The sequence below is a fragment of the Phyllopteryx taeniolatus genome, chromosome 4, assembly GCF_024500385.1.
Source record: "Phyllopteryx taeniolatus isolate TA_2022b chromosome 4, UOR_Ptae_1.2, whole genome shotgun sequence".
NCBI lineage: Eukaryota > Metazoa > Chordata > Actinopteri > Syngnathiformes > Syngnathidae > Phyllopteryx > Phyllopteryx taeniolatus.
Window position 1 is genome coordinate 8,428,975 of NC_084505.1, and position 21,904 is coordinate 8,450,878.

Here is a 21,904-nt window from a genome sequence, read left to right on the forward strand (position 1 = left end):
TATGAAGCCATACATAACTTAAAACTTTTTGTGAAGCACGTGATCTTAGTTCTTGCAAACAAATGCATGGATGCAATGCATTCCATCTCTCAACTTTTGTATTTTGTCATGCATTTCAAGATACATGTTGTTAAAAGTTGTATAAACCTTTAAATCCCTTGTGAAAAATGTGTCAAAATTGAAGACGGAAATACATTTTTGGTCTGTGTGGAATACTGTTATAAAGATATGAAGACTAACATAAAACTAAAATGGCAAACACCTCTGCACATAAATCCTGGACAAATTTAACTACCAACTGTGCGCTGTTACTCACCGGCTGTTCAGGCAGCAGTAGATAATGGGATTGTACATGGTGGAGCTCATGGCCAGCCACAACACTGACAGGTAAACTTGCTGTATGGACTTCGCCTTGCTCAGATGCTTGTTGAGGCCCGTCACAATGAAGTAGATGTGATAGGGCAGCCAGCAGAAGGCAAAGGTCACCAAGACAATGATCATCATCTTAACTACCTGTTTTAAGAAACAAAGGTTGCATATGAATGATATCCACATAACAATTCTTGGACATAGTAAGCAGGAATGCACTGTTGAGAAACATACAGTAAGGTTATAGGCCTATTTATGGCACTGGAACATATTTTCTGCAAGCAGATTTCGAAAGAAACTTCAGCATGTGCAAAATGAAAACATCAACATGATGGAGCCGAAGAATAGTAAACGATTTAATAATTGCTCTCTTGGATGTACAGTAGCTACACACTGCCAGAATGTTAAGGATTAGGAGCTCGGCGATGTTGGGGCAATGGTTTAAAAAAAACAACCAATGTGGTCCTGTAAATTACGGCACCACATTGCAGAAAATTGCTTCCCAAATATCCTTATATTGTGTAATGCATGCAACACAATATATACAGTAGAAAAACTTAATGCAAAATTAAAATGAATGCAATAAAAAGTACAGTTTGTGCATCAACATTTACTATTGCAATGCAAATGTCCCGCTTAATAGGATACATCACAGGACCATAAATCCTGACACTTGGCCTCATACTGACACATCCCAATCATATCCTCTCTCATCAATATAGTGAAAAAGTCTAATTCATCCAACAAATTAATAATTCATTCAACCTGTCAGTCTGCACAGAACATGATGAAAGGAGTTTTATGAGGGCAAAAGATTTAATAATTGCAGGGGATCCATTTCACTATTTTATTGAGTCTGGTTATTTTGCATATAGGGACACAATTAAGCATCATTCATTACAGTTTATGAATACTAATGACCATACTCAAAGTAAAACAGTAAATCCATCTATCTATCCATCCATCTTGTATTAAGTAAGACAGAATTTGCCACGATGTGAGTTGGATTGGACCCAAGAGCAGAATGAAGCGGAGGGAGTAGATTTTGCAGGTTGACACAGGGAGGACAAGGAGCGAGCAGGAAGCGGCTGGAGCAGGCAGTGAGGCGACGAAGGCACGGGAGGAACACTGGAGAAAGGAAAGAACACAATCGGGTGAGTAGAGTAGCGGGTCGGAAGATAGTTACTGTCATACCACAAAAAACCTGGAAGTACGAAAGTCGGCCGGTGAGTCACAGACAAGTGTCAATACTCAGGCGAAGGCTGCAGGACTTTACAGGCTTTAAATGCAGGCAGTAATCAGTGCTGCTTGAAGACAGGTGCGCTGCACAGGTGATGCTGATTGCTAGGACGACAGAGAGGAGAGGGAGAGACAAGGCACAAGGCGCCACCCAAGCTCCAAAAGAGGAACTGCAGGGCAAGGATCATGACAGAATTTTTGTCATTGCAACATCAATTTGCTGTCCATAATCTGCCTATATATAATAATAGACCAGCCAGGGTACCACATTACTGCACACTAAAATAAACACGAAATTTGTTAGCTTTATTTATTTTTTTTACTTTTAAAGTGATTTTATACTCAGTTATTGTACAAATCACTGGTGATGCTACAACCCTCGTCAAAAATGATGCAAATCACTGGTCCTGGAGGATGATCATTTCATACATACATCCATTTTCTGTACCACTTATCCTCACTAGGGTCACAGGCATGCTGGTCCCTATCCCAGCTAACTCTGAACTAGTCGCCGGCCAATCGCAGGGCACATATAAACAAACAACCATTCGCACTCACATTCACACCTACGGGCAATTTTTCAATTAACCTACCATGCATGTTTTTGGGATGTGGAAGGAAACCGGAGTACCCGGAGAAAACGCACGCAGGCACGGGGAGAACATGCAAACTCTACACAGGGGAGGCCAGATTTGAACCTGGGTCCTCAGAACTGTGAGGCAGACACTCTAACCACCGTGTTGCAAAAACATATAATAATAATGAATCAATACATTAAACAGGATTAAAGGTACACAGCAAAGTCCATCTGTCCATCCAGTTTATGTAGTCTTTGTTCTCATTAGGGTCGCCGGTAAGGTGGACCCTATCCCAGTTGGCTATGGGTGAGAGGCAGGGCAGACACTGGACTGATTGTCAAACAATGGCAGGACACAGACAGTGTAGAAAAACAACCATTTACACTCAAACTGAGACCCATGGGAAATTTGGAGTCTTGAAAGTAACCTAACATGCACGTTTTTGGAATGTGGGGGGAAGCTGGAGCAACCGGAGAAAACTCACACAAGCACAGTAAGAACTGTTGGGCTGTGCTAACCACTTGTCCAACCTGTTGCCCACATCATCTATTCATTGTCATCATCAATGACAAGGAATTGTACTCCTAAAAATACTCTGATACTTGGCACCAAAACCACTCACACATTCTTATGCGTGTGTACGTGTGAGTGTGTGTGCATGCATGCGTGCGTGCGTGCGTGTGTGTGTTAGTGTGCATGCGTGCCTGCGTGTGTGTGTGTGTATGTGTGTGTGTGTGTATATATATATATATACACACATATATATATACACACACACACATACACACACACAATCCCCTCCTAATCTATTGGAATGGAAAGGTCAATTCCTTTGTTTTTGTTGTACATTGAAGACATTTGGGTTTCATATCAAAAGATGAATATGAGACAAAAGTTCAGAATTCCAGTTTTTATTTCATTGTATTTACATCTAGATGTGTTAAACAACTCAGGACAGTGCACCTTTTGTTTGAACCCACCCACTTTTGAAGTGAGCATTTAAGTATTGGAACATGACGGATGGGTGTTTGTAGTTGCTCAGGTGTTGCCTTTTAGATTGATTGCTTAAACATTAGATAGTGCTTGTTTTTGGCTTTGGGCTTCACCTGGGAAAACTGCATTTGCTGTTAAGCAAACCTGAAGACCAGAGAGCTGTCTATGGGAGAAAAGCAAACCACATTGAAGTTGAGAGAAGAGGGAAAATCGATCACAGCTATTGCACAAACATTGGGCATAGAACATGCAAATTCCACACAGGCGAGGCCGGATTTGAACCTGGGTCCTCAGAACTGTGGGGCAGATGTGCTAACTAGTCCTCTACTGTGCCACCTGTTATTATTATTATTATAACTACTTTCACCAATTTTTTCTCTACTCTGTGATGGAACCCCCTCGGTCTGAAATAAAGAATAAAGAACTGCAAGACTAGCCTGGTTTACATGGAGCCTTCTATTCCAATTACAATCGCTTTAGAAGCCCAAACTGAATGAAAATGCTCCATATAAACACCTCAATCGGAAAAAGCAGACTGAATCTAAATGGAATTTCATTCAGTTCGACAGGGATGGAATATTCCTTTTGCCAAACCAATCAGAAGTAAATTTTTGCCACGTATTCCGTCATTCAGAATAGAGCCGGGAAGCACTATGTCTGCGCATGATGAGTCGCGACGTAAACGGTCATCATTTATGTAAGGCGTAAATATGGCAGCTCCAAACGGAACTCGATTGTGACGAAGATCTTGTTTTTAACTACTTCTAAGTTTTTTTTATCATGCGTTTTTTAAAATAAACGTAGTATAAAAACACTCAAACTACTGTGCTTAATAGACGACAGACCTCCACCTTGATAAATGAAGTGTCGTTAACGACGAAGTGTGCATGTTCCAAGCAGTGCACATGTATACACCGGATCGGAAAATATCCCCTCACATGTAAACAGTTGACCAGAGATTTTCAATCGGAATGATTTCAATCCGAATAACAAAAACAAAAGTTTCCATGTAAAACCGGCTATGGTGTGGTTGGTCCGCTGAAGACGAGCCCTTCACCTGTCAACCTGTCAAGATTGTGCATACTCGGTGACTTACTGTAAGCATAATCAACCTCCCAAATAAATATTCACAATCAATACTTGTTGCGTTAGCTATTGCTAAGAAAACAAAAAAAAAAAACAATCTATCAATATTAATCATTGGTTAAATCTCATCACAGAATATATTGGATTAGATGAAATATCTGCGACGAAAAAATCTATTACATAATGACACAGATAGCTGGTCACCCTTCTTCAACATGCTGAACCTAGATCGTTGATTCCTCTACCTGGGTAAATGCCATCTGACAATATTAATATTGTATTGTAAATGTAATAGTAACATTTTGCCTTCTGTATTCTTTGTCGTTGTTGAGCTATTATTTTCTCCTTTTTGTCATTTATTTACTTTCTCTCTTTCTCACACTTTAGACTGATTTACACGCTGAATGGACACATGCATGGATTGGGGATCTTCTCTTCTTGACCCTGTGGTTGCGGTGCCATCGTCTGTGGGGGTGGGATAACTGGACGGGCCTCCTGGCGTGCGCTGGTGGTGGATTCGCTCATGTTTCGCGGGTGCTGGGGTGGTGACAACTGGCCGCCTTGGTTCCCCGTTTTGGCTGCTGGTGGGGGACGGTGGGGCCCCCTGTCGCTCCTCGGACCTGCTTCCTCCTCTTCTTTCTGGTCCTTGCATCCGGCTGCGGTTGCCTCCCCCTCTTCTCGCGCGGGGTTCCCTGTTGATCCTAAGGTGGCGCTGTGGTGTGACCGACACAACCTGGTGGGTTTTTTTCACTGCTTGGTTTGGGGGCGGGTCCACCTCATGCACTCTGGGGTGGGTAACGGGCGCTGGCCGGAATGGGGGATGGGTGGTGGGTGTTCAGGGGGCCGGTGCTGCGGGGCTGGGTGTGACAGTTCTCTCTCCCTGTGGTTGTCCTGCCGGCTGAGCCCGCCTGCAGGAGCCATGCCTCTTAATCACTCACTTAGCACACACTCCACGGTGGTGGAGGGGTGCATGGGGTGGTGGAGCGTGGGGGTTTGGGTGGTTGTGGTTTGCTGGACGGATGGCTGTGGGCACCTGCAGCCTCCTCCGGATGCCCGGTTTTGGGGTCCCTCGCTGTGGTGGTGTGCCGTCCACTGGGCCGCTCTCGGGTGGGCTCCTGGCCCCGACCCCGCCTCTCGGCTGTGTCCAGGCACAGCAATTACAGGTCACTTCTGACGGTTATTGTGCATGCGAGACGGTATCAATTCACTTGCATGTATCCGCAAATACTCACCTCGGGGACGTATTCGGTTGGTGCGGGAGCACTCACTCATTGCGATAAATAACTCATAATTATGAGAACTTCCTGGGTATAACCTCACTTGAAATCTATTTCTAAAGATGTTGAGAATTTACACAGGCACCCCAACCACACTTCAGTTGTACAGCCGGGTCCACTACCTGCATGCTTCCACTCCTGTCCAATCCTGTCCTATATTGTCCTGTCCTTCCTTCACAGGGTGTAGCGTTACTGCCCCATACAACACTCGAATCGAATGTGTCAATGTACTAGGCATATAATGATTTACTTTCTTCATCTTTATTACAGCTAATATCCTGTCTTTTGTTGTCTTCTCTTTCTATATTATTTAGTTATCGTTTCACTGTCTCTCCCCTTTGTTTTTGTTTTTTTTGGTCACTCCTCTTTAAAAGAGTGTTCTGTACGACTGAAAATTTCAATAAAAATCTATCAAAGTACAAAGAACCACAGGGGCAGCTTAAAAACTCCACTGTGGCACAGTAATAAAAAATAAATAAGAATAATTTTTTATATCTTCACAGCTTTATTTTTTCAATTATGTCCAAAAATACACAAGGAATTTGTCTCCAGTAGGTGGAGCTGCTCTAGTACGAAAACAGACAGTCAATTGACAGAGAATACTTTTGAGACATAAAGACATTGAGAAAAACAGTCGCTGAGCAATAAATGGTTGCTAGTAATCTGGTAATGCCCGTAAAAATTGCAGATGCATATTCCTCCAGCAATTAGAGCAGTTTGAATGACTAATATAGCAATAGTCCGGTGCAATTACCATTTTGGAAAGGGCGTAAAGACTTCAAGGAATGCACGCAGTTTATAGTGACTAGTAGTGCGATAATCTGGGACGATGTCGATAGTGCAAATGTTGCAGATACTCCTCAGTCAGTGTGCAAGTGGTGCAGATGCTACTCTGGCATGAGTGGCCAGTATTGGTCAACAACAGATATGCAAAGTGGCGAGACTACTACAGTGAGTGCACGAGCAATGAATAATTGGCCCGACAGAAATGTGACAACAAACTTGAGACAAAAAAGTGGCAGCATGTTGCAATGGAATTGTAAGTTAGCTGTTTAAGAAGTTGATGGCAAGAGGGAACAAGCTGTTGGAATGTCGGCTAGTTTTAGTTTCCATTGTACGGTACCGGCTACCTGAGGGAAGGAGCTGGAAGAGCTGATGACCAGGATGTGGAGGGTCTGAGAGGATTTTGCACGCTCTTGTCTTAGTTCTGGCAGTGTGTAAATCCTCAAGGGTGGGTAGGAGGGTACCGACAATTTTTTCAGCAGTTTTGATTGTCCGTTGGAGTCGGAGTTTGTCCTTTTTTGTAGCAGCACCAAACCAGACTGTGATGGAAGAACGCAGGACTGATTCGATGACTGCTGTGTAGAACTGCCTCAACAGCTCCTGTGGCAGGCCGTGTTTCCTCAGAAGTACATCCTCTGCTGGGCCCTTTCGAGGCTGGAGTTGATGTTGATCGCCCACTTCAGGTCCTGAGAGACTGTAATTCCCAAGAACTTGAAGGTCTCGACGGTTGACACAAGGCAGCTGGACAGCGTGAGGGGCAGCTGTGGTGAAGGATGCCTCCTGAAGTCCACAATCATCTCTACAGTCTTGAGCGTGTTCAGCTCCAGGTTGTGTCGGCCACACCACAGCTCCAGCCGCTCCACTTCCTGTCGATATGCAGACTCGTTACTGTCTTTGATAAGGCCGATGACAGTGGTGTCATCTGCAAACTGCAGGAGTTTGACAACCGGGTGCGTCGAGGTGCAGTCGTTTGTGTAGAGAGAGAAGAGCAGCGGGGAGAGGACACAACCTTGGGGCGGCCCGGTGCTCATGCTGCGTCTGGATGAGGTGGCCTCCCCCAGCCTCACCTGCTGTGTCCTGCCCCTCAGAAAGCTTTAAATCCAATGGGAGATGGCAGGCGATACGCTGAGCTGGAGAAGCTTGGAGGAAAGGAGTTCAGGGATGATGGTGTTGAACGCTGAGCTGAAGTCCACGAACAGGATCCTCGCGTAGGTCCCTGCGTTGTCGAGGTGTTCTAGGATGAAGTACAGTCCCATGTTGACTGCATCATCCGCAGACCTGTTTGCTCGGGTAGGCAAACTGCAGGGGGTCCAGCAGGGGACCTGTGACGCTCTTGAGGTGGTCCAGCACGAGGCGTTCAAAGGACTTCATGACCACAGATGTCAAGGCGACAGAACTGTAGTCATTCAGACCCAATATTGCAGGTTTCTTTGGGACTTGGATGATGGTGGAGCGTTTGAAACAGGATGGTACTTCGCACAGTTCCAGAGATCTATTGAAGATCTATGTGAAGACTGGAGCTGGTCTGCGCAGACTTTGATGCAGGATGGGGACACAAGGTCCGGGCCTGCCGCTTTGTTAATCTTTTGTTGTTTGAAGATGTGTCTCACATCCTGTTCGTGGATTGTCAACGCAGAAGTCAGAGGTGTGATGGTGGTCGGTGGTGCGGCTGGGTAGGTGTGGGGTGTGAAAATATCCTTTTCACCGCCGCTTTTGTTTTCCCCGATGATTACATGTCGCGGTCTGCCCGGTGAAGATGGAAGCCGGGAAGTATGACGGCGCCATCGGTTACAGCCTCACAAAGCCAAATCTCCGTAAAGCACAAGGCGGCGGAACGTCCGAAGTCTTAATGGTCTTTGTCAGAAGATGAAGCTCGTCCATTTTGTTGAGTAGGGAATGTAGACTCGCGAGGTGGCTCGGACGTAAACGTCAATCTGTATCGTCTCTTGCGGAGCTTCACTTGGATGCCGGCTCGCTTCCCTCTGTGGCGTCGCCTTCGTCTCCATGCGCCAAAGACCACAGTCGCTGCTCCAGTGAATAACTCGGGGTAAAAAACTGAGCGGATTTGCAAAAGTTGGTGAAAGAAAGTCTGGCGCAGACTCCTTGATGTTTAGCAAGTCTCCCCTTGTGTAAGTGAGTTGCGTAATGTCTCGAAAGATGAACGAAAAACACAAAAACAATACTAGCGAGCGCGTAACCGAGGGGTCCACACGGGTAGGCGTCATCTTGAAAAGCCTCTATGTAAATTGGGGTATTGTGTGGTTGGTCCGCTGAAGACGAGGTCTTCACCTGTCAATCAAATATACGTTGACGTTCGCTTTAGTCAACTATTGGCTGAATAACGTATGCCACTGAGGTTATGTTAACAAACAGTTACCGTCCCCGTGTGTGTTAATTGGGGACTAACACACACAACAACTCAGAGAGAACGACATCGCCGTGGTGGAGCAAGCTGTTTGGCTTCTTAACTCGTTCGTTCGCAGGCTTGTCGTTAACTTACGAACACGAAAAAAACCTGTTAATTTTCCCTTGAGTGTCTCTGTTGTCTGAATCTAGGCATTGCACATGGACGGAGCCAACGCCGGGCAGAGTGTACCGGTCCGCCGGCGTTCCACGAGCCCACTAGCGGCTAATGACACAGCCGTCCAACTTGCTCATTGTGTGATCCGCGTGCCAGTTCACCACAACAATGACAATTTATTAAGTCCGGAAAAAAATATCATGCCCATTTTATTTATTGAACAACAATTCGATATAGTAATTATCGTGACAGGCCTAATCTCAGCCATCAATAGGCGGGTTACACCCTGGAATGGTTGGTATTCAATCGCAGGACACATATAAACAACACAGTCAAACCTATGGACAATTCAGCAACAAACATCCATGCATCCCTTTTCTGAGCCGCTTTTCTTCACAAGGGTCGCGGGAGTGCTGGAGCCTATCCCAGCAATCACCGGGCAAGGAGGTTCAGGGTACACCCTGAACTGGTTGACAGCCAATTGAAGGGCACATATAAACAAACAACCATTCGCACTCACATTCACACCTACGGGCAATTTAGAGTATTCAAATAACCTACCATGCATGTTTTTGGGATGTGGGAGGAAACTGGAGTGCCCGGAGAAAACCCACGCAGGCATGGGGAGAACATGCAAACTCCACACAGGCAGGGCCGGGAATTGAACTCCAGCCCTCAGAACTATGAGGCAGATGCTATACCCCGTCGGCCGCCGTGCCGCCCAGCAACAAACAATGTAGCTATATTATTTGTCCTTCACATGCATATTAACAAAGAGAAAGCAGTATCCACATTATACACTGCAGCTGACATGAAAATGATCACAGCAAACATGACACACGATTCCAACATACATTATCTTATTATGATGTCCTTTATGCTGTTTATCACATCTAAAGAGAAATGAACTGAGGGGAAAACATATTACAACCATACTGATTTGCTTTGCTTTGTTGAAGAAAACTAATGAAATTCAAACGCTAATGAGCTTTTTTAATGCAGAAAAAGGATCCCGAGTTTCAATGTAATTGACCAAAACATTCTCGGGGCTTTCTCCATCGCTAGATTTATGTTCGTTCATTATACCAATAAATGACCACCCATTAATTATCTCGGAGTCAGAATGAGTCCCGCCATCTACAGTCTATTTACAACGTGATATGGCGAGGAAAGACTGTTATAACGATACCTAAGTGGGCGGAGAGAAACTGGGGTAATAAAAATAAAAGATAATTTAAAAAATTATTTTGTGATAATCCTTTGGGTAGAGACATCTTTGCCACTTGTCTTTTATGAGGCACACTTCACCCACACATTTTCATAGTGGGTGAAGAGTTCAATGGACTGCTGTATTGAATGCCTTAGTTGTAGTGACTGGAATATATTTTCTTCATTAACTTTATTTCATATCTTACATTCAACATTTGTTAAAGTTGGTTTTAGTGCTATAAATTAATGTGAGCTGGGCATAATGGTTGTGTAAACAGACGGTTATGGTCATTCAAACTTTTGTTTCTTTCTCTTCTAGATTCAACAGGGCCTATTTGGCAGTGCAGCGTTTCTACTGTACTTCATTCCAATTGCATCTATTTATAGATAGTGGGAAGCCTTTCAACAGATTTACTTCAGGTCCAAAGCATCCTTGGTAGCACTTTACTGCTTGTAATTCTCAAGCGATTATTTCTCCTTTTGAGAGCCAGAGCGCTTCTGTTTGGGAAACAACACAGGCTGGACAAGGCAGCTGACGTCAAATGTTAAATCAGTACGTGTTCCTAGATGGTGGTCTACAAGCCGCTGTGCTAAGTTCCAGTTTATCACACTTCTTGGACTAAACACTGTTGATTTGTCACAGTAATATTCACTGTACATAGATTGAGCAAATGATTGTTTTACTTGAAGTGTTTATAGTATCGCCTTGCTGTTTTACATGCAGTACTTCAACAGCTGCTAATCTGCAGCACACTATGTCTATGACCAGGGTTAGAGGGTTGTCCCACATAAACTGACCCATTGATTAGATTTAACCTCCAAACCAGTTTATGAGCTCAAATGTATTAAAGAGCAGTGGAAAAAAATCTGAAAAAGTCTACCAATGTACTTTTGCGATTCCACTGAACGTATTATTATTCATATTGCTTTTTTTCACATCTTTGTTGAAAATCTCATGAGTTGTTTGAGGTTGAGGCAAAAGAAAGCCACAAGTGCCAAAAAACAATCCAATGGAGCACTGACCGACCCTTAAAGTTGCTTCTCCAGTGATTTTTATCACGGCATCATTGCCTATGAACACCTATCCTCAGGACATAATGACATTTTGAACCCCTTATATATAGTCAGGATTAGAACACTCGTATTATCAAGGTGCACCATGCCCAAAAATGCTCAGGAGGTGCATAGCATGACCGCCACCGTCCAACCCCCCATCAATTCACAATCAAACTCTCGCCAAGAAAATTGACCAAGTTCTCTTCTTACCCACACTCAAACATCCCCAAGGGGAAAGGTCAGCTCTGTGGTGCCTACAACATGCGGTCCTTGTCTGGAAGAGCTATTCCAGATTTATAACATAATTAGTGCTGCACTCTGGGTTGACATTTGGAACACTAAGCCCAGGGCCTGGGCTGAATATAGTGAACCTATTGTGTGCTGACCACATAGGCCTGTCAATGACTGAAGATGATTAGAAATCACAACAAGCAATTAATCGGTTACCGCCCACCTCACTGACCTTACCACATTTTCCCAAGAAATGACTTGAAATGACGACTGAGCAAAATGCAGGTACGCTATTTTAATAGATTACATTGTTGAAACAGGTGTACTTACTGCCTTGATACGTCGCTCCATTAACTTCATCTAAGTGAAGTCTAAGTCAACCGAATTACTTCATGTAGTGAGTGGTTTACAGATGTGATTGCTTTAGGTTATATTATTAGCTCTCAGGACTGTACTGTATAGCACAAATCCATGGAATAGGTTTCTGCCAGGTAGTATATTTGTGCAAAAAATGAGAAATCTGCATTGTGATTATCAAAAATGTGCAATGACTGCAAGAGTTGTTAGTGGTTAACATACCCCCCCCTGATTAGTTGCCAGTCAATTGCAGGGCACATATAGACAAACAAGCCTTCATGATCACACCTATGAACAATGAAGAATCTTCCATTAACCTAATAGGTGGAAGAAAACTGGAGTACCAGGCAAAAACCCTCACAGGTAAAACCCACACACGTTCCAACAGAGATTCTAACCTACTGGAGATCCTCTGACGGTGAGGCCGACGTGTTAATAACAGACAAGCAATTTTGCAGTTATTAAACTTCAACTAAAATATAATTTGAGGAATATTAAATAGCGTGTAAACTATCATTACTGATTCGAAGTTATAAAAATTATTAAGAACTAGAAAATGAGTTTAATGTACCATACCACTAACGGACAACAACGCTGTTGCAGAACAAGGGTCTCCTGTAGGCACAGCAACACTGCATGTTATTATTTTTATTGTAGTCGTGTATCTTAAAATGATTCAAAGTTACACTCACAAAAATAAGAAGTAGTTGCTTTTGCTGATGGAAAAGCATAATTTGTTAGTACAACTGTGCAAATCAATAAAAAAATCAAATAGGTATAATGCAGTGGAAAATCAGCATGTTTCAGCCAGCTTGGATCAGCAAAAGCTTTGACAAAAATTTAACAATGAACAATAAATCAAATATATTCTATGACTGATACGAATTACTTTTAAGAATTCAGGTTTTATCCACCCACTGTTGGTATTTTACAGTCAGAGTACTCTTTTAGTTGGCTTACCTTGACCTGAACCATCTTTTAACCTGTCTTCCCCTTATTTTTGGTCATGTTATGCTCTCTTTTTCTTTGTTATGAATGTCATGTTGGCTGAGAGTTTTTAGGCCTGCGGGCTGCGGTCAGAGTTGGTTACAAAAGGGAGAAAGAGCTGGCTTTGGTGAGACTCTCAAGCATAACAAAACCAGCTGGCTTAAAAGCAAACGTACACTACACCTGACGTTTGGCCAAAACAAAACACGACACACACTACAAAATGTTCTACTTAATATCAAGATGAAAATGCCCGCTCAGTGACCTGCTCTGAAATCTCTAATGCTATTGCTCAAACCCAACACTGCAGCCGAATTATTGCACTGCCATTCCCACTAAATAATAAATGAAAACATTTCTTTGCTCTTCAGTTCCAGAAATGATTTGTGCTTTAGGTGATTAATCCAATCGTATCTCTTTTGAGAGACTGTCTGAGAGGATTATGGACTACATGTACAATGTTGTATAGTCTAGTATAGACAAGTTTCCCATGTTTTAACATAACACAACACTTTGGTGTGTATGTATTGTATGTATGTATGTATATATGTACAGTATGTACTGTATGTATGCATGTACAGTATTGCATAGTTTCCCCACTTTAATGTTTAAGATAATCAAACATGTAAATATCAGACAAACGATAATCCAAGTAAACATAAAAAGCTATTTTTCAATAGTGATTTCATTTATTACAACCTAGCCATGTGTGAAAAGCAAATGACCCCCTTGTTAAATAATGAAATAACTGTGGCTAATCACATTTTTTGGTTCGTTTTCACTGACCACACCCAAGCCCGATTACCTCCAGGCCTCTTCAATGCAGAAATCACTTAAATTGAGCCTGTTTGACAAAATGAAGTCAGCAAAAAGATCTCAAAAAGCTGCATGAAAATGCCAAGATCCAAGAAAATTCCAAAACAGACGAGTAATAAAGTAATTGTAGAAAAGAGTAATTGACATCTATCCGTCTGGAAAGGGTTACAAAGCCATTTCTAAAGCTTAGGCTGCCAGCGAACTACAGTGAGAGCCATGATCCTCAAATAGAGGAAACATGGAACAGTGGTGAACCTTTGCAGCAGTGGCCGGCCTACAAAAATTATGCCAAAAGCACAGTGCCGACTCATCCAGGAGGTCACAAAGGAACCCAGGACAACATCTAAAGAACTGCAGGCCTCGTTTGCCTCAGGGCCAGTGTCTGCCTCAACAATAAGGAAGAGACTGGGCAAAAATTGCATCCATAACAGAGTTCCCAGGCGAAACCCACTGCTGACCAAAAACAACATAAAGGCTCATCGTACATTTGCAAAAAACATCTGAATGGTTCCCAAGACTTTTGGGAGAATATTCTCTAGACCAAGGAGACAAAAGTTTCACTTTTTGGAAGGTATGTGTCTTGTTACATCTGGCGTGAATGTAACACAGCATTTCAGAAAAAGGAACTTCATACCAGAACTCAAACATGGTGGTTGGTTGTAGTATGATTGTCTGGGGTTGCTTGTACCTCCAGGACCTGGACGACTTGCTGTTATTGATGGAACCATGAATTCTGCTCTTTATGAGAGAATCTTGAAGGAGAATGTTTGTCTGTCAGTTTGTGTCCTCATGCTGAAGCGCACTTGGGTTCTGCAGCAGGATAACAATCCAAAACACACTGGCAAGTGGACTTTTGAATGTTTGATTTTGGTTGTTGCTGCTGAGGATGGCCCAACCAGTTATTAGGTTTAGGGGGGCATTACTTTATCCACACAGGGCCAGGTAACTTTGAATTTTTTTTCATTTATTTAATAAATAATATTACCATTTAAAAATGGCATTTTATGTTTACTTGGGTTATCTTTGTCTGATATTTGTTTGATGATCTTAAACACTAAAGTGTGGGGGAAAAAAAGAAAAAAAATAGAATTTGAGAATGGGTCAATGCCCTTTTCATGGCACTGTATGTAAGAGGCCAGCCAAAGTATTACAAATGATTTAAAAAAATGATAGAATTACCAGGAAAGAAAAATCAGTAGAAATGAAAAAGCAAATAAAAAAACAAATAATGATGTGTAAATACTCATGTATAAATAAAGTGGATTGCAGGTAAAAGAAACTCTTTACTCTATAGTACAATGGTATAAATTTGAGGCTGCACGTGGACTAGTGGTTAGCATGACCACCTTACAGTTCTGAGGTTTGAGGATCAAAATCTCGGTTCTGGCCTTCCTGTGTGGAGTTAGTTTTTTCCCCACGCTTGCGTGTATTTTCTCCAGGTACTCCAACTTCCTTTCACATTCCCAAAGCATGTACATTAGGATGTGCATGCTGCATGAGGAAGTACCCTATGAAAACCCATGCAAGCAGGGGAAGAACGTGAACTCCACACAGAAGGCCAGAGCCAAGATTCAAAGTCCAAACCTCAGAACTGTGAGGCAAACGTGCTATCCACTAGGTAAATGTGTTGCCCGAAAAGCAACAATACGCAGCTTAAAATAACATCTCTGCGCTTGACATGGTTCCCCAAAGTTAGTTGTCTCAAATACTGAAGGACACCTCTAATGTTGGGTTAGCATTAGATTTTACTGTTAAGAATTGTGTTTCGTGCTTCTATGAACTTTGCTACAGACCAAAATAATATTGTAATGATGTTATTTCATGTTAGTGTTGAGTGCATGCCACATCTCCTGATATAGCACCTTTAGGTTAATTTAATCAACTTCAAATACCAAGCCCTTATTAGAACTAAGGCTTTTAAAAGTGGACAAGCATTTTGAAATATTGAAAAAAACAAAACTCTAAAAGGAAATTCGTTTGGCTTCTTAAGGTTCTGAACAACAAACTTTCTTGTCAAGAGGTCCTGATTTCGAATTGTTGAAAGCTCCATAAAATGTGTTGAAAAGTCATTACTACAACGCCTTACATCTAATTGTGTTTTATTTCTACCAAAGATGCTGTGTTATCACCAGGTTGTCAATCAGGAGACTTAAAAGCAGGTTATCCGATTACACATGAACATGGCCCAAAGCAAATTAATTACATCTCATAGGACTCTGACAATCCCTCATGAGAAGACCAATATTTTAAAAGATAAATAAAATTAACAACACCAGAGCATTAAACTGACACTCCAAGATAGGATGAATCACATCACCTGTATTGACCTTGGCTAGCACAGGTTTTTTAAAATCTGACTTGGAACAAAATGGGACAAACGGGAAACATCTGCACAACCTTTTATGTAGAAAGAACAGGAAATTATAAGATACAGTCTAAAAAAAATGTGGGATGATTTAACAAATACTTGTTTTGACATTTAGTTCATGATCTAACTGACTGATTAAGCGGTTGTTATTAGGGGTTGTAGAGATGAGTCTACAAGTCTCTATAATGACGTTTCAAGCGTGAATTCGAATACAGTATTCTCTAATCACACGTTTTTGGCTTGGGGAGGAGGCAGAGTCATTTGTCGCAACAGAGCGAGTGCGCTGAATGAAATTAGTCCGTCATTTTAATTGTTTTAAAGTGTCTTCTCTTTCTGAATATGCAGCTTTGAGACGCAGTAAGACAGAACAAAGCCATGCTCGAGCAGTATTTTTATTTTTGGTCAACACAAGTGGAAGGATTGCAGGGGATTATTTCAGAGCACACAAAGAGGTCCACAATTATTTGCAAACACAGCAAATGCAGAACAGTGGTGGCTAGTCAATAGAGGGCACTAGGGCGCTGCCCCACCACCCATGGTCGTCACCATATTACTTTCCTTGAAGACCTTCATTCATTTAGTCATCTTACATTTCACTCTTCCTCACTAGGGTCACGGGCGTGCTGGAGCTTACCCCAGCTATCTCCGGGCGAGAGGCGGGGTAAACTAAATCTAAAGAGTCTAACTCCAGGAAGAAAATAACACTAATACTGGTGAAAGACAGGCGCACGAAAACAGAAAGAGAACACCGTGTTGCTGGAATAAAGTTGAAAACATGAGCGTTCAGTCCGGACGAGAGAGGGTGAGGGCAAAGTTGGGATTTGGTGTGAAGCTAGTGATTTTCCGGAAATTATTAAGCACTAATATTGTACAGCCTTTTTTAGGGCCGGACAGTACCAACACGAACGTATATGTGGAACGCGAGGACTCGAGAAGAAGCAATAGTTTGCTGAGTTAGAGCCCAAGGCAATGGCCGAGATGTGCCTACATTTGCCATACTGTCTGCATGTTTAAAATATGGGGTGCACATTTCGCCACTGGCCCCGGTGTCAACGGCGGATTTGAGATAAGGTACGTAACATGACATTGCAGTCATTGTTTACAACTCCTGGGGAAACGTTACTTTGCTATTGCGGTGACCACGAAAGTAGCTTAACTACTGAAAAGCTATTTGACGTTGAAACAGTGACGCTACGGAGAAATGAAGTTAAACTAGTAGTGTCGCCAGTATCCACCACTGCTGTGTTTGGCTGTAAACTGCGGAGCATTAGTGTTGACTTAACAAAATCTTAGATCGTGCAACCCATAGTTGCTATACAGTTGAATGGCATGGAAAATAACATCTGGAAGCTCAGCCTATAGTTCAGTTTTGCATGTATCCAAATTGTTTTGGCGTCTGGCGCCCTTTACATATCTGAAAGCATCTCAGAGCTTAAGTGACTTATTGTAATGATTAAATCATCTCTCACCTGCAGATGTTTACAGTTATCCTGCAACCTGGTGAGCCACTACTGTATGTATTCCTGAATTCTTGAATTCATGGTGCACATTTCCCTTCAAGCATGCTCACCTTTCTTTTAGCTCGCAATTGTCCATGATAGTTGTCTGACGAATCTCCAGGGATCTCCCCTCCCCATAGAGTGAGTCCCACGATGGAGTAGGTGATGCCCATCACCACCAAGGGTAGCACATAGACCAGCACTGTCACTATGATGTGGTACCTTCAACAACATTTTCACAAAAGGGTATGTCAACTCGTTACTTCATGAAAAACTGTGATCTATCATTAACATCTGCATTTCATAATTTTTTGCTGAGAATATTTTGTGGAAGAAAAAAACCAATAGGGTCTTACACCTTTAAAAAAAAATTAATGACTTGGTTAATGAACTTCACAATTTCCATATCTCAGGCTAAAAAAGGCTGAATAAAAGACTGCTCACATTACAGGATCAGCTTCCATGCGGGGCCATGCAACATAGCATAAGGTCCGGCGAGGCAGAACTCTAATTCTGGAGAAGTAGCAGAGGGGAAAGGCCAGAACCACGGCCAGACTCCAGATTGAGGCAATGACTCCGGTGGTGGCCTTGGCTGACAGACGAGGCTTCAGTGGGTGGATAATGGCCATGTACCTATGGGGTCAACGGTCAGAGGTTTAAGTGACTCATAGGCTAATTAATACTTGATGTAAAAGTCAGTGCATCTTCTTCAATAATTTATCATTATGTGGGATTTTTTTCCTATGCATTGTAAGAACATTTGTTAGATGTGACTGATGTTGGACCTGAGATAGCTAACAGTCTCTGTTTTAGTTCATCCCGAAGGTGTTTGATGGGCTTGAGGTCAGAGCTGTCAAGTTGTCCCAAACCAAACCAGTCCAAGCATGCCTTCATGGACCTTGCTTTATCCATAGGGACACACAACATATAATGAATTTGACATATGGTTCACAATGACGCCTGGGTCCCTGTTAATTACAGTGGTTCATTCTCTTGACTTCTGCGCAGTAGGGCTGGACAATTATTTTCTTTGAAATTGAAATCATGATTAACACGATTATTCATTGGCCTTTGCTGAATGCAACCCGAGTGAGGATATGCGGTTAAGAGAATGGATGGATGGATGGATGGATGGATGGATGGATGCAGTCAACCGACTGACCGACAGATATAGATATATTCAGTGAGGGAAAGTTATGCGCAATTTGCTGGAGAAGTGTTATAAGCACAAGACGTTGCTGTGGTTCACCATTGTTGTTATGGTTGTGATATACTTCAATTAACACTTAACATGCATGTGCATGTGTCTTCTATTTTCACAGATGTTTTTCTTATTTATTGTCATTTAGATGTAACTGTTAAAAGCATCATTTTCAAACGGAGACCTGGGTTTTTAATTTTCAATCTGAAAAATGATGTTTTCATTGACACAAAATGCCTGTTTTGATCTCTTTTCAGTTAAAAATCATGTCTTAAAAAATAATTCTACATGATTTCCAATTGCCTAGCCTGACATTTGTTAATTAAGTCTTCATGACAGGCCACTTACCAGCTTTCACCTCAGTGTGTGGAACACAAAGACAATCCATCTATTTACCACTAATTAAAGAGTCACACCGGTCCTTTTGTATTAAAGTATTGTGAGACACTTTTGTTGCACACCAAATTTATACCACATGAGGGTTGTTGAGGATAACTTAAAAAACACAACAAAAGGCAAATGCACTCACACAAACACTTGAGGTACCGGTATTGAAATACTGTATATTAATTACAAAAGACATACCTGAGGCACATTAATGACCGTAGTCATCTTTTAATCTCAACCTGACATCTTGTCATCCTTGAAGCGACACCGGGTGCTTTCGGAAACCATCCCGTTTGAAAGCTTGCCACTACGTTGCGACTGTAACAACTCACAATCATTGCCTTGTGTTTAACTCGCAGCAGTTACGTTGCCAGGAAAAAGTACCTGTGAGCACACTAAATGTCAAGTCGTTCCTTGTATGAATGAAGAGGGAAGATGGTCACCCTTCACTCAACCTCATTTTACAACATCACAGACTGGAAAGGTCAGCTCATGCTGCAGTTTTTTTTTAGAACAATTGATCATTGTCAAATAATGTCAACAATATAGACACCAATGTCAACGGTTGCAATATAAGACATTTTTCATCTCTTTGAGCTCTTCTTTTTTGTTTTTTGTTGATAATCCGAGGAAAATGCAAGGCACATTTGATGATTATCTCGACACAAAGCAAAACTGCCAACCTGCACAACCATTAATGTTATTGGGATCATTCAGGGATGGGCCTAATAGGTGACTAATCAATTAATTGATACAATTATGAATACTGTAACTTGTGTAGAATTTAGGCAATGGAATACACAACTTGACGTCTATGATTTAGCCTAAACTATTTAGGCGGTGGTCACTGAGGGTGTAGTGAGTGGTACATTCGCCTGATTTCAGTGCAGGCAGCGTGGGTTCACTTCCCACTCAGTGACGATGTGAATGTGAGTGTGAATAGTTGTCTGTCTCTATATGAGTCCTGCGACTAACTGGCGACTAATCCTGGAGGTAGTCTGCCTTTGCTCAAAGTCAGCTGGGATACGTTCCAGCAAACCTGCGACCCTGAACAAGATAAGCAGTGTAGAAAATGGGTGCATTAGGCGGTCTAAAAAAGAAACAACATCACGTCCATGCTATGGCACAACTCCTCGAGGCAACTAACAATACTTAACAAAAGCTAATTTGCATTCTTACTAAATGTATGCATGCATTCCTGCTGTATACAGTATGTTAGTTTACTATTTAAAAAACAATTCTGTGCTGAGATTTGTGATTTCTTCAGGGGAAATTTGATTTGAGCTCTGCTGTACTGTATGCATTTGCTGCACACACTACAGGAAAGCAGGGCAAACACATCCAGGCATGCTAGGAGAGCTGTCTGAGCGATTGGGCTCACAAACTGTGACTGCGCCCCTGAGCTGAGTTTGGGTGGGGTTTGGCGTCTTGATCAAGGGCACCTCAAAACTAGTCAGTCTGTGCAACAACTAGCTTCAGTTTATTTTGTCCTTAGCTGCCTAAGACTAACTTGACTGACGGACTGGTTTGTCATTTGTTTTGAGAAATAGTATTATTAACACTAGAAATGTAAAAAAAAAAAAAAAAAAAAAAGTCTTATTAACCCCCCATCATCCCCCTCCCCCCACAAAAAAATTAATAAAATGCATTGTCTACTAAAGATGTGCTTTTAAAGACATGGGGGGTGCCAACTTTTTGTTGCAGTGCTTAGTGGGGTAATTAGTCGCTCTGCTACTTTCTGTGGAAATTCACTGGAAATGTTATATCATGTTACATGTTGCAAAACTGTCCCTTATTAGCTGAAAGCAAATAAGGAAAGCAGAGAAAGAGATATTGCATGTAGAGCTAATGCTACTGGCGCTGTAAACCAACAAAGCACATTCAGACTAAAGAAGACAAGGAAGCAGACGTGATGGAATACAAGCTGTGATTTTATCAAACACATCTATCTACCTTTTGCACAGCATTTCTTGAGTGCGCTGGCTCCAGAAACACACTTGGTAGCCACAGAGGCAAAAGGAAGGACAACCTCATTGCTGATCATGAACTCTGGCCTCGTGCCATTTCAAGAGAGCGGAGAGCCAGGTACAAAAATAAGCATAACCAGGGGTTACAGCTGCATCACGCATGTCATGCTGATGTTCTTTTTTTTTTTGTTTTCCATTGATGGAATCAGAAGGACACAAGAGACTATATACATGGAACCAAAGTGAGCTTGCCTGTAGGAAACAGATTGTTCCCTCTGTGTGTCAAGGAGGACAATGCCTCATGCCGCATCCCAACAGTGACGCATGAGCATGCACACACACACACACACACACACACACACACGTGCACAAACACACTCACACACGCACACGCTATATCTTTGTTCTTTCAGATGTCGTTATCGCCAGGCCTGAAGCCACTGCCTTCGTCATCTTATTGAACCATTATGACAGATGACGCTCCTTTGATGAGTGGAAAGCCAATCTGATGGCGATCGTCACATTACCTGAAGTCACGTGGGCAGAAGAGAGAAGTGAGCCTGATGTTATATTCTGGAGACGCAATGGGGATGGGCATAATAATTGATTAATTGGATGATTGATTGTTAAATATTACGTCAATTGTGTGCAATTGATGGTAAAAGCGAGTGCGCTACTCGCCAACAGCTGGGAGAGGTGCTGTTGATTCAGTCTCAATTTGTTATCATATCAGCTATGAGAAGTTCAACTTCATTCATCTAGACCACCACCTGGGCAATTGCTCTGGGTATTGCCATTAATACAGAAGTTCAGAACATTAATTTAATTCGTCCTATAAAACAGTTAATTGACGTATTGTTTATGTCCCCCATAGATAATCATGGAATAGAGCGAGAATACAGTGCTAACTTATTCATTCGTGCCAACAAAATGTAAAAATAAATATGATGGACGACCTCTTACAATGAGTGAGAAGGGGG

At 42.2% G+C, this 21,904-nt stretch overlaps 1 protein-coding gene across 1 annotated transcript in view; it reads right to left on the reverse strand.

Annotated features, from left to right (window-relative positions):
• tacr3a (tachykinin receptor 3a) overlaps window positions 1-21,904 on the reverse strand; it is a 31,875-nt gene that overhangs the window by 8,337 nt on the left and 1,634 nt on the right. Inside the window, exons 2-4 of the mRNA XM_061772285.1 lie at window positions 17,814-18,002; window positions 17,441-17,591; window positions 317-513 (exon numbers count right to left, since the gene is read on the reverse strand). Coding sequence (XP_061628269.1) covers window positions 317-513; window positions 17,441-17,591; window positions 17,814-18,002 — 537 coding nt within the window. The remainder of the gene's footprint in view (window positions 1-316; window positions 514-17,440; window positions 17,592-17,813; window positions 18,003-21,904) is intronic.